The following is a 14,297-nucleotide window of genomic DNA, read 5'->3' on the forward strand; positions in this document are numbered from 1 at the left end:
CGTAATACCTTATGTTAGCGTCATCTTCATCATCATCATCATCATTACCTGAACTACACAGTTGTCTCAATCAGTACTGAGTGACTCTCCTACATCTACAAACTGACTGAAAGCCAGAACATCACAAAACAAAATCAAAATATGACGGTGACATCTTTTTTAAAGTGAAAATATACACATAAAGACCCTAGGTATCATCTTCAAATAGTTCTAAAATATTTACAATGTACAAAAATAAAGCTATGAACTAATTTTCCTCAATAAAGGTAATAACAATTTTGCATACAGAAACTAATCAAAATACGTCTTTCAATGCAAATCTCATCCCTAAACGTTACAAAATATTGTGAAAAGCTCTTAAAAATAGTTAAATATAACTTATCAAATTTACAATACGAATTCACAAGTAAATCAGCAATGCAATGCAAGTCAAGAACAAGATCAGAATAAAACACCTGCATATAATTTGTGAACCAGGATAGGAATTTGTGATTACTCAGGTACAAAATTACCATAACCCGTCAATACTATTCAGTGCAAGGGTATCATATTTGGAAATCTCTCAGAACATTGTTTATATTTCAGATATAACAAGACATAATTTAATTTCAATACACAACATATTTTAACATATTAAATACTTTTAAAATACGTATTTCTTCATTAACCTAGTACATATCAGCCATCTTAAGTATATAGATAATTATTTTTATTCCAGTGTTTCACTATAGCTTCCACATCCGCTCTATGGCTGAACTAGGAACTAATACATCGACGATACATAATACTTAAGAAATTAGTCTTGACGTATGTGTAGAAATAATGTATTCATATTAATATACAATTAACTATGGTTTTGATGACTTATAAGCATACATAAATGTGAAATGAATCAATCTCAAGCTTAAAATGAAACAAGTCTTGTTAATCACATCATATTGACAAGATTCTCTTCTTTCATATTTTTTGTCAAAACAACACGAATGGTTAGAAAAGTTAATATGGTCAACGGTTGGTATTCATACTAATTTCCTGCTCGAACTTTCTTAGCAAAGTTAGAAACGATCCGGAAGCTGTAAGTACTGTGTGATCCTTACTCTGTTAGCGCCTATCCACGATTGTAATATGTACACGGGTGTACACTGTGTTGCCTGCACAGTAAGCGCCAGTCGCAGAAGTGATTGACTGTAGTGCCCGAGTGTACGCTATATTGCCTACACTGCAGGCGCCAGTCTAGGAATGTATTGACTGTACAGTAGTACATAAATGTGCCAGCTTGAAAGGGTGAATGCGAGAATGAATTACGTAGTAGTATTTCCATTATTGATATAATTGTAACACGACGCTTTAAGTTATGTAGACCATCAGACGTGTTATAAGTTACTTATTTCTGGTGTCGTTGCTACCACCATTACCGTCAGTAATATAGTTACGTATAGAACTACGTTTTCGTCTATAAGTTAGCATACGAAAGTACGTATTGAAATTATCAATCAAAGAACTATGGAGAAAATTACATATCCAAATAAGGGAAAGGTAAATGGATGAAAATATAAAAACACTGTAAGGACGTTTTCCCGGTAGACGATACATTAGAGTGACAAGACACCTCGTAAATATTTTTGTGGGTACAGGAAACAGTAAAGATGCGATTTGATGGATTAAACATAATAACTTGAAATAAATTACAGGAATATTTAGATTAGTTTTATGGAAATATTACAAGTTTTCTTCAGTCATACTTATGATGAGTATCTCTGAAAATGATTTTCATGTAAGATTACTGTGGTTCTTCATAGTCTTAAATTGTTGTTTCTCACAACGGGGTTTTGAGATAACTGACGCCTCTCTAACATAAAATCAGGTTAATAATTAATTTGCAGCATAAAGTTTACACTTTGTTTATAAATTTTGAATGCATGGTGCAAACGTTCTATTCACTCGGGATTAGCTAAACAGAAGTTGAAATTAAACTCAATAATTGTTTGTTTTCTTGTCTCTCTGTTATGAAATCATGTTGAAATAGTTGAACATCGTTGTGCGGAAGAAAGGAGGACCGTGCAATAAGTAATTTGATTCATTTACTCTACGTGTGGAGCTCATTAGTTCTTCAGCCGCCTGAATGTTGAACACACAAGTTTCAAAGAAAAAGCAGGTAAAATCTTCCCGTCGAACAAAAGTTATATACTTGATGGCTTAACTGGAACATAACTCAAAAACATCTAAGGAAGAGCCATTTCAACTCTGTATTATGTGCGATAAGGATATTTGAGTTATCCTACTCTGACACTCGTTTTTCCTCTTGAGGAAAGACACAGATAGTTTCTAGAGCTTGGAGAACACGTGTCATATCACCAAGGCCTCCAGAGGGGGCCTGGGGGTGGACTATGTTCCCCGGCGCTACCGCCTGTGTTGTTCACGGTCATGAGAAGTCCGGTGAAGGGTCTGGCGAGGTCCTGAGCACTGGGGGTTGAAGACAGGACCGGCTGGTGTTGTTGGCTGGCACAGTCTGAGTCGCTTGAGCTGCTGGGGCTCGCAGGTGACACGGGTGGTGAGAAGGCGAGATGGCCAGGACTCGGCACCTGGACACTGAGCGGTCCAGCTACATAGTGACTGAGGTGTGCCACCAGGCGGCGACCAACTCGCGCATCCAGACCTGGTAGCGACAGAAGGAACTGGCAAGCCTCGCTAGCGCACTGGCTGAACCCCGCCTGCAACAAACATAATCATATATTCACACTAGGCCTACTCTTGGAACAATCTAAGGTTAGTCTGGTCTGATTTTTCCCACAAAATCCTGCCAATGCGCATACTATTGAAGAATTATTAAGTTATTAAAGCCCAATGCACAAAGTTGTGGTAAGCGCTTGCGTTCTATTTTTAAAATATAATCAAGGTCTCAATTAGAAAATTTGTTACTAAATCGTATATAGTACGATGTGTTGATGGTCGTATGGCTGGACATGTGTTTTCCTCATTACTAACAACCACAGAACTCGTAGTTTATGCGTCAACTAGTCAATGTATTGGCGCACATACAATACCCTAGAACGTACATATTCCTACTTTCAGCAACACAAATTCAATACTTCTGCCTTTTAATTTATCAAGTAAAAGATTTTATAAACAATATTTTGTGCTTCTTAACATGAATGGTGGATGACTAACCCAGTTGGGAGATGGGCAACTCGAATTTTCAGTTTTCCAGATGAAACTGTCAGGAACAAAATGGCATCACATGCAACTAGAAATCAATATGAACGTTGTTGAGTAAAACTCGCTCAGGGAAACATCTGGTGAACTTGTTCCATTGACAAAAAGAGTATACATCCAAACGGTCAACAAGGTAAGCTGCACCAGGTTTAATGGTTGTTACCTGTTAATCAGGAATTACGAACAGATTTTGATGATGAACTAAAAATGAGCCTGTTTTACTTCACGAATGTCAGTAGGGACATAGACGAACCTGGAAGCGATGAGCGTCCTCCATGGCATCGCGGGGCTGGCTCAGGCGGTGGAGACGATGGAGATGACGAACAGTAAGCTCCAGAATATCCGCCTTCTCCAACTTGCTGACATTCTCTCCCTCGGCCTATAAAACACAACAATAATCATGAGTTCATCACTCAGTGCACTTTGGGAGGATGTTAAGGGACACCTGCTGAGTGGCTCATTACAGTGTTACCCGTGTTGAACTGAAAAGAATAAATCCTAGTTCTTGACGAACGCCGAGGTGCCACAATTTTGGTCCCCAGGAGTTCTTTAACGTGCTGAAAGGCAACGATCCTGTTGATAGTCATTTTTAACAATACCTGTAAGGGAAAAGTTCCGGATTTGTTACGTCCTCTACTGTGCAGTACAGTAAAGTGCAGTAGAGTAAAATTTTGAAAATGTTATATAAAACCAATAACTTAATTATTAACAGTACTGTGCCTTTCTTATAGGAGCATTATTTATGATAATACAATAATATAATTTGGTTAACATCTCTTAAATATTTATATAATTTTAGAGACGCCAGGTTGTTCTAATTTTGTTCCATTCATTATTCCATTTTATTATTATCAACAAATACGTCGCAAATGGGAAATAACCCGGCGGCAATGGTCACTTACAGTAATGTAATAATAAAGTAAAATTAACATAATTACCTCAGAACAAACAAACAAGAGTACAACTAGCAATTCGATAGAAACAAAATATTACAAGGAATCCGACTAGTTTAACATTCTACATCCAGCTTCATGGTATAAAATTTGAGCACACCGTGATAAAAGTGTACGTGTTTCGTCTGAGGGTTGTTGCATTATTCTGATTTTTGCGTTGTACGTTTTGGTTATTGCATATTACAAGCTTATTCGCTGACATAAAAGCTCAGGAGTGGAGCACAAGGGATATTTTATACGCCGACATTTCTGCATTTTGAAATTCTGACAGTCGTTGCCAAGTTTTGAATCAACGATCTCAAATCCGGTGGCCGACACTCTACGAAGGATTGATCCAGAGAGATGGAAACAGCATAAATATTTGGGGTTACACCAAACGACATGGCAAGCTAACCCTCCCAAGAGTACGTTACAGATGTTGATATTCGCTTTCAGATTAAAATCATATCTCAGAATTGTCCTACACGACATTGCTTCTCTGGGTTAAGTGGCTCAGACGGTACGGCACTTGCTTTCTGAGCCCAAGTTGCTGGGGTTCGATGTCAGTTCAGTTCCGTAAGACTTGAACGTGCTCAAATATGCCAGCTTCGTGTACATATATTTATTGGCACTTAAAAAATTCCTGCACCACAAAATTCCGGCATCGTTTTGTCTATGAATAGAGTAAAATTTTGAAAATGTTATATAAAACCAATAACTTAATTATTAACAGTACTGTGCCTTTCTTATAGGAGCATTATTTATGATAATACAATAATATAATTTGGTTAACATCTCTTAAATGTTTATATAATTTTAGAGACGCCAGGTTGTTCTAATTTTGTTCCATTCATGTTCCGTAACACGCCGGAAGCCTACAACATGGAGTTATCACCTTTTATTGCCCTAAAGTGCCACCACCCTCAGCGACGATCGTCGAATCCACTATTCTCTGAGCAGAAGGACGACTGCTAACCAACAAAGCCACCGAAATCCTTAGTAGGAAACACTCACGGCTAAGTGTTGGGTGCGTCCAAGTTCGCTCCATCACGTAGAAGAGACGTTTTCATTATTGAAGACCTAGGAACGCAACTAACGCTGCCCTGTACAACGGGCTACGGAGAACTCTTGAATGAAACGAAGCGGAAGAAACACAAAATATGGGACGACTTTTACGTCACTGATGCTCTAACTCGTTTTGCCATACATCAGAAGGTTCGCCAACTGTGAAGTATCATGTATATGTATGTGGTGTCATCGGCAGTGTGACAGACGCCGTGCTCTGAACTTGTTTGTGGCTGAACTAAACACATGTGCCGGTACATCTGCATAGTTGTGTCACTAAACACTGTATACGTATGGCCATTGGCAGCAATAAAACTTTAATTAATAATTGGTGCATAATGTGGAGATTGGCCTGTCCGACTCGTTGGCTGGATGGTCAGCGTACTGGCCTTGGATTCAGAGAGTCCCAGGTTCGATTCCCGGCCGGGTCGATGATTTTAGTCGCTTCTGATTAATTCTTCTGGCTAGGGGACTGGGTGTATTTCTCTGTCCCAACACTCTCCACATCATATTCAGACAACATACCACACTACCAACCACCACAGAAACACGCAATAGTGATTACATTCCTCCATATAGGGTTGAAGTCAGGAAGGGCATCCGGCCGTAAAACAGGGCGAAATCCACATGTGCGACGCAGTTCGCACCCGCGACCAAACACGTGTGGGAAAAAGCGGCAGAAAAAGAATGTGGAGATTGGTCAACTGATGGTGCATGTTATAAGAGTGAAATAACTGAAAAATTTTTTGTGTTGAATATTATATTTAATTCTCAGCATGAGTAGTACTTCATGCACGGTAAATTATTATGGAGACTTAAAGAAAACCATGGTAAATGGAGGGAAGTTCATCCATTGTCACTTGGTCCATCAAACAGTTCATATAAAGCGATCTAGATTTGAAGACATCTATGTTCAGATGCTTTAAGTATGGAATGATTTTTACTGTGTACAGTTTCAAAGGAAGTTGGGATGAAATCTTTCTATTGCGAGTTGAGGAGTTAGTTAACTCCTTCCACTTCTGTAACTTGTTTTGACGGGCCGTCGAGTAGGTGAAATTTGGGGAACAGCTGTCACGAAAAAGTCAGTTTTTAATTGTACGCATTTGACGTGATAATAACAATTAAAATGCCGGAGAAGATTTGAAGACATTAAGCTAATGAAGACAACACTAAATGAACATGCCTGTAAAGCGTTTTTCTTCATTTTATATTTCTGAATTAGTGGAGTCACTGGAATTCCTCGTTGAAAGCTTTCATGAAGATATATTACGGCCAGTTCTAATTACTATTTCTGTCCTTCTTGGTTGAAAGACGTCCTGGAACGAAATATTTGCAGATGATCTCATTGGAGTTAGAAGAACTTGTACCCAGGTATTTTTTAGGAGCGGTTCAGATTCCTGCACGTTGAATGGCCCCGATAAGTATTTGTTACCTCCAACAGTTCGATTCACGTAGATGACCCCTGAATTGCTCCGTGTCCCCTTTACTTACCTAGCGCTGCCCTATAGAGCTGTGATTCCCAACAATAAGAAACTATTTTAAATTAATTTTCATTCAAATTTTCTTTAAATGTTGCCATAGTTTAATTATAGGGCAGCTAACCCCGATGGATTCAAATTACTTTTACGTTATACAGATGATTTTTGATTTTGTACTATTTGGACTGGATACCCTGTAATACCCTGTAATACCCTGTAATACACTTACCATGCAATAATTAACACGGGAAATACAAAAGGCAATATTATTAGACCTTGATATTTTCTTATGTATATAAATGATATGTGTAAAGAAGTGGAATCAGAGATAAGGCTGTTTGCAGATGATGTTATTCTGTACAGAGTAATAAGTAAGTTACAAGATTGTGAGCAACTGCAAAATGACCTGGATAATGTTGTGAGATGGACAGCAGGCAACGGTATGATGACAAACGGGGTTAAAAGTCAGGTTATGAGTTTCACAAATAGGAAAAGTCCTCTCACTTATCATTGCTGGATTGATGGTGTGAAAGTTCATTTTGGGGATCATTGTAACTGTCTAGGTGTTAATATAAGGAAAGATTTCCATTGGTATAATCACATAAATATGATTGTAAATAAAGGATACACATCTCTGCACGTGGTTATGAGGGTATTTAGAGGTTGTAGTAAGGATGTAAAGGATATGGCATACAAGTCTGTGGTATGACCGTAACTAGACTATGCTTCCAGTGTATGAGACCCTGACCAGGATTACCTTATTAAAGAACTGGAAAAAATCCAAAGAAAAGCAGCTCGATTTGTTCTGGGTGATTTCCAACGAAAGAATAGCGTTACAAAAAAGTTGCAAAGTTTGGGCTGGGAAGACTTGGGAGAAAGGAGACGAACTGCTCGACTAAGTGGTATGTTCCGAGCTGTCAGTGGAGAGATGGCGTGGGAGGACATCAGTAGACTTATAAGTTTGAGTGGTGTCTTTAAAGTAGGAAAGATCACAATATGAAGATAAAGCTGGAATTCAAGAGGACAAACTGGGGCAAGTATTCATTTATAGGAAGGGGAGTTAGGGATTGGAATAACTTACCAAGGGAGATGTTCAATAAATTTCCAATTTCTTTGCGATCATTTAAGAAAAGGTTAGGAAAACAACAGATAGGGAATCTGCCACCTGGGCCCTAAATGCAGATCAGTATTGACTGATTTGATTTTGATATTCCCCATGGTTTTACTGTGCAGCCTAACAATGAGATGTACTAGTGTGCCTCGCTGTATGTCTGTCTCTCGAGAGTGCTGCCACCTAGTGGTAACTGTTTGTACTTCGTTCGATTTCATCTACAGAAGAGCAGCATGTCACCGTGTTCTATTCCGAGAACATTTAGTGGAAAATGTAGACTTCTTCTTCTACCTGTGGAGTCGCTGTGCGAAATGTGTGGCACATGTGGATTTGGCATTGTTTTATGGTTGCATGCCCTTACTGACACCAACCCTATATCGTGGGATGCAATTACTATTGCGTATTTCTGTTGTGGTTGGTAGTGAAATGTGGTGTCTGAATATGAAGGGGAGAGTGTTGGGAGAAAGCAAACACCCAGTCCTCCATCCAGTAGAATGAATCACACGCGGTTAAAATCCCCCACCCGGCAGGGAATCGAACCCCTCAATGCTGACCATTCTGGCAAGGATTCTGGCAGTGGAAAATATAGATTAATTAGCCCATATTTGACCTGTTTATCCGACGTAGCTAAGAGAAATGTTGCTACCAATTATTACTATCTAATGGTTAGTTTGCTGGTCTTTCGTCCAAAATGTCGCGGAGTCGATTCCCGGTGGGGTTGAAGATTTTGACCTTCATTTGCTAATTCCCATGGGTTGGGGCCTGGGTTTGTGCGCCGCCTTAAGCATTACAATTCATAATTTGTAGGGCCGCATCCCCACAGACGCGCAGGTCGCCTATAGGCGTCACCTAGAAAGACTTACACCAGGCCATAATTTGAGCGTGTAGCACAATATTGTGAGATACCGCAATACTAACGCCTACTTCTTTTACATCAAATGAAGGTCTCCTTGTCAGGATTACTAGAAAAAGATTATTAATTTTCTTAAACCTTTATTTGCATAAAATAATCAATCATATGCAAATAATATGATTACGCCATTGCAGTTCACTGTGTACACCGGTAGATGGTGCCCGATAGAGAGCTCTGTGGAAGTTGTCTATCGACGCCGTATCGGTCTACATAGGCTGTCGTCGCTTTCATCTATCCTATCCGACCTCCCTTCGTCAACTCCTGTTATTTTTTTCGACCCCGAGGTATTAGACCATTCGAGGCCTAGGGAGTCTTTGATTTTCACGCCCTTTGTGGGAGTTTGTGGATTAGAATTCAGCCACGGTAACCTTTGCCAGGCGACTAAAAAGCAAAACCGAGTAATTCCCGGGATAAGGAGTCGGATAAGGAGGGCGGATGAGCAGATGAAGGTTCAGCGCAACTTGGGATGGGAAACCGTGTTTAAAGGCGGAAGAAACTATAGGTCAACGGCATGAGGATGTAGAAAGCAACGGAAAACTACTACATTAAAATTCGTAAGAATATCTCATGTATAGTAGCCATGCAGTTGATGTGTACAATCAAGAAAGAAAGTCAGCCTGCCTTGAGCATGTAATGAGGAATGAGAAGTTGAACATGCAGGGATGAAAAGGTCACGGTATCTTGGCTGAGGAACTCTTTGCTGCGATTGTGGACAACCTGGAGTAATGCAGTGTAAAGGCGAGTAGTGTCTGAGTTTAGCCTGCTACGAGATGGATTTGGATATTTAAGTATCAGGGCTCATTTTAACAAGCGCAAAGCAGAATTTACTTGCTGTGTGCATGTACTTCTGCCTTGCAGAGGAATTCGCTAGCGGACGGTCGTGTATTAAAATATGAATAATATTTTATTTTGGGATTCGTCTTGCTAATCAGCTGGAATGAAGTGTAAACTTTAAACAGTCAAGATAAAACAAATGAAATTTTTGTTTACCTCAGAGAATTTGTGAGCAAGGACCTCCCTAAGAATTCAGTGTGGCAGTAGCTACAGTAATTGCACACCTTTGCATTTACCGGTAAGTACAACTCAAAACTCTGAACATTTTGATTGATCCAAATAAATAAAATATTTTTCTGATAATAATGTATTCTTCTGGAATGATAAGCCATCAAATTTAAAAGAAATAATCAATTGCGCATTTAAGGATTAAATTCAATTTCCAATTTCCTTGTTCTCTTCCCCAGTGCTTCCTTTTTGATTGTCATTCGGGGTAATAATCTCGCCAAGGTATTTACACTTGATGGTTAGTATTATAATAATTATTATTTTTATCATTATTATTATACGCACATCTGTCGATCTGTCATAGAGTGTCGGATTCCAACATCACGGGTCGAACGTCAGAGATAATAGTATTTTTGAGCGGTGGGAAATGTCCATTCTGCATTCGGCTAAGAGTAAATAACAGAAGGTGTGTAAACATTTTCCGAGCTAGCAGCTGAATTATTGATTTGTTTTGCGCCTTTTTATCGAAGGTAACTCGAGTGAAAAGAGACCGGAGGTCGGACAAGCACGACGGCGTGCCGCTATTCACGGAAGAGATCTTCAAACCTCCAACACAAAAACTTTCTACGTTTACTTTGAAGGACATGCCTATAGTATCCACCTCTCATGAACTTACCATCCAATTTCTCTCCGGTTGGTGTAGTACTGAATATTTCTACTTTATCTTTAAAAAGTAATGGAGAAGGCACTACAAAAAGCAGCTCATGAAACAAAGAACTATTGGAATGTTCGGGTTATTAAGAAGTGACATGTTCACCCGATGTTGTATTCGAACCTAATTTTACCGTACAATTGCGTTTGGTACCATTCATACGTGGGGAAGAAATCTCACTGCTTTCTCTGGATCTGATATCGCTGCAAGTAAGTCAACCTTATTAGGTACAAACGTAACGCTTTTCCCAAAAAATCTTAGTTCTTTGAGAATGGCAAAGGCAAATTTGTGTTACGTAACAACAGCTACTAAAAAGTTTTCTTTCCTCCCCTGAAGGGGGAGGCGGGCCTCTTAGACGGTGACGTCGTCTCTCAGCCCAGGAGATTTGTTACGTTGAAGGAGATGTGAGAGGGTGAGAGGCCGTGAACTGTCCCGGCATTCGCTTTAGTGCAGGAGAATGGAAAACCACAGTGAAACATTCTCAGGACAGCTGACAGTGGGGACCAGGCCTTCTCCGTCTGCCGAGTGCAGAGGTGTAGAGCCACAGCCACCCCTCCTCTGCTCGGTTGGTCGGTCGGAGTGCAGAGCTGTCGGACCAGCCGAAGCGCGCTCTATACCCGCCGACCAAACGTAAGAATTAGTTGTCCTATATTTACTCTTAAGTTTGTTGAGTGGGCTTTATATTACAAATATTATGAAATACTATGTCGCACATGAATTCTTTTAAGAAGCTGTGTCCCCATGTTCAAGTGACAGGTACTGAGTGAGCCTCGCTGTATTTTGTCCCCAGACAGCGCTGCCATCTAGTGGGATACGTTTGTACTACTACGCATCGCGGCACGGCCGACTTGATGCGTCGCTCTGCGCAGCGAGGGATCCAGTCGGCCGTGCACTTTCCCCCACAGTTGAGCAGCTTTTAGTCTGTTCTGTTCTGTGAACATAACACCAGAGTTGTGAAAAATATAACATAGTGACGTTATAAATGACTCATGTCTTATGCAACTCAATATGTAACGAAATAATAGCATTTTTATCGTGACATCGGGTATAAATTCGAAGTGAAGGCTGTATTAACGCTATAATGAAAGGGACTAGGCCTCTTTATTAACAGTTTCTAACAGAATGGGAAAACGTCTGTCAAAAGAAGACATTTTGTTGTTTGTCAAAGATGTAATATAAAGTAGCCTAAAAATAAAGATTCACTCGGTCAAGGAAGATGCATAATTGCACTAGTGGTTATGGGGTACCAGAAAATAATTTAATTAACCTACACTGTGTTTAAATTGTCCGCCTCTGTGGTGTAGTGGTTAGTGTGATTAGCTGATACCCCCGGAGGCCCGTGTTCGGTTCCCGGCTCTGCCATGAAATTTGAAAAGTCCTACTAGGGCTGGAACGGGGTCCACTCAGCCTCGGGAGGTCAACTGAGTAGAAGTGGGTTCGATTTCCACCTCAGCCATCCTGGAAGTGGTTTTTCGTGGTTTCCCCACTTCTTCTCCAGGCAAATGCCGCGATGGTACGTAACTTAAGGCCATGCGCTTCCTTCCCTCTTCCTTGTCTATCCCTTCCAATCTTCCCATCCCCCCGATAGGCCCCCTGTTCTGCATATCAGGGGAGGCCGCCTGGGCGAAGTACTTGTCATACTCTCCAGTTGTATCTCCCGACGCAGAGTCGGAAGCTCCAGGACACTGCATTTGAGGCAATAGAGATTGGATCCGTCACTGATTCCGAGGGAAAAACCGACCCTGGAGGGTAAACAGATAAAGGAGAAGAAGAAGAAGTCTTTAAGTTATTAGTAATGATGTTTAGAGAAAGATCCAGAATTACACATGGAAGAGATTAAAAATAAATGTAAATAAACGGCCTTAAATAACAAGAAACTAGGAATCTGGGCCATGGTGCTGAGGATAGGAAATACTGTAATACACAAACATACATGACAGTCATAAGTCTGGAACGTGAAAGCTAACGAAAATTTAGGAGGGTTAATGAGTAATTTATATGGAGTATTTGGCCTCGGATAATTTTGAAAAGTAAGTATATCTGTAGCTATTAGAAATACTTTTGAGAAACGATTGTTTGCAACGTAGAGACCAGAAGTTTAACAATCACTTCTTGAGCAAGAAGAGCAGGAAGTTTTGGAACCAGTTATTTTAAAATAAAGAAAAGCAATTACATTTAAGGATCCTACTCTTAGATGATGGAGCAGTCCGACTGTAAATGAAGGAATTCCCACAATCCATTCTTGGAACGGACATACTAAATTCCTTTCTTCGGACGTCAAAAAGAACGAAATTATTTGTAGGAATTCTCAGGATCTAGTTCTTAAAACTCAGAGAATTGAAACATAATCAAGGAATTTTGAGAATCAACTTCTTGGAACTTAAACAAAAAAGATTTAAATACATTTTTAAGGATCCAATTCTTGGAACTAGACGAAATGTTCAACGTCTTGAAACACAGTGAAAAGAAATAAAATCTCCAAGGCATTTTGGGGATCCAGTTCTTATACATGAAAATGAAAATCCACAGTCATTCGACCGCGGCAGGAATGGAAAGAATGAAGCCCCGATCTAGCGGCGAAGATAGGAACTGTGCCGATTGCCGAAGCCTATGGCACTTCTTTGGGCCAATGGTTAATGACTGACAGATGAAATGGTATTGGAGAGTGTTGCCGGAATGAAAGATGACGGGGAAAACCGGATTACCCGGAAAAAAAATGTTTCACCTCCACTTTATCCAGCACAAAACTTACATTGAGTGACCGGGATTTAACCACGGAACCCATCGGTGAGAGGCCGGCGCGCTGCCGCCTGAGCCACACATACTCAAAGTTCTTGAAACATAGTGAAGTGAAATCAATCAATCAATCAATCAATCAATCAATCAATCAATCAATCAATCAATCAATCAATCAATCAATCAATCAATCAATCAATCAATCAATCAATCAATCAATCAATCAATCAATCAATCAATCAATCAATCATCAGTGATGATATTTTGGGCTAACCGCCGAGATGGCAGATTCCCTATCAATTGTTCCCTGGATCTTTCTCAAAGGTTTTCAAAGAACTCGGAAATTTACCGATCCTCGCCCTATAAATATAAATTTGCACCAATTTGTCCTCTTGAATTCCAATTTTATCTTCATATTAGACTATGACTTTTCCTACTTTTAAAAGCTCCGCTCCAGGTTATTGCTCTATTTATGTCATTCCACGCCAACTCTCCACTGACAGCTCGAAATCTACTTGCGCTTGAGGCAAGCAACTCCTAGGGAAATGAGCTCCGAATTTTAGGTTAATATAATGAAGTATGAGAATATATTCTTTATCTATTCCTAAACATTACAAATTGATCGTTTCCAGTGCATTAAATTAGCAGTTCGCCTTTTTCCTACCACTGCGAGCGCTAATGTCAGTCAATGTAGAGTTTCGCTTAAGCCCTTATAACTACATTCCCTGTAGACATTTATCAAAAATCAAAATACGCCTGAGTGTATTGAACCAAGGAACACATTACAGAAAGAATTATGTAAATAAGTTAATTTGACAAGGATTTGAATAAGAAAGAAAACGGGTAAAGAAATACGCGCTTTTAGGCTCTTTTTGTGGAACTGCATTTAGACCAGAAATCGTATTTGTAATTTTTTTAGTTTGATAGAGCTGTCCAAGACTCACAAACTGAAAGCTATCGGGCCCTTTAGCCCTTCAACTTTCGACACGATTGAGGAAATTGCTAATTTACGTTTTTCATAGTGTCTTTGTCTGCTAGGGAACGACAGATAGATTCGCTGGATTAGTGGCGATGCGCTAAGGACATGATGACTGAAGGATCGAATGAATGAGAAGTGCAGACGTCCAGGGGGAGG

At 39.8% G+C, this 14,297-nt stretch overlaps 1 protein-coding gene across 1 annotated transcript in view; it reads right to left on the bottom strand.

Annotated features, from left to right (window-relative positions):
• Positions 1-649: 649 nt before the first annotated feature.
• The window catches only part of LOC136882913 (enhancer of split mgamma protein), a 44,901-nt gene continuing 31,253 nt past the window's right edge, over positions 650-14,297 (bottom strand). Inside the window, exons 3-4 of the mRNA XM_067155159.2 lie at positions 3,467-3,592; positions 650-2,711 (exon numbers count right to left, since the gene is read on the bottom strand). Coding sequence (XP_067011260.1) covers positions 2,352-2,711; positions 3,467-3,592 — 486 coding nt within the window. The 3' untranslated portion in view covers positions 650-2,351. The remainder of the gene's footprint in view (positions 2,712-3,466; positions 3,593-14,297) is intronic.

This window comes from Anabrus simplex, chromosome 1 (assembly GCF_040414725.1).
Source record: "Anabrus simplex isolate iqAnaSimp1 chromosome 1, ASM4041472v1, whole genome shotgun sequence".
Lineage (NCBI taxonomy): Eukaryota > Metazoa > Arthropoda > Insecta > Orthoptera > Tettigoniidae > Anabrus > Anabrus simplex.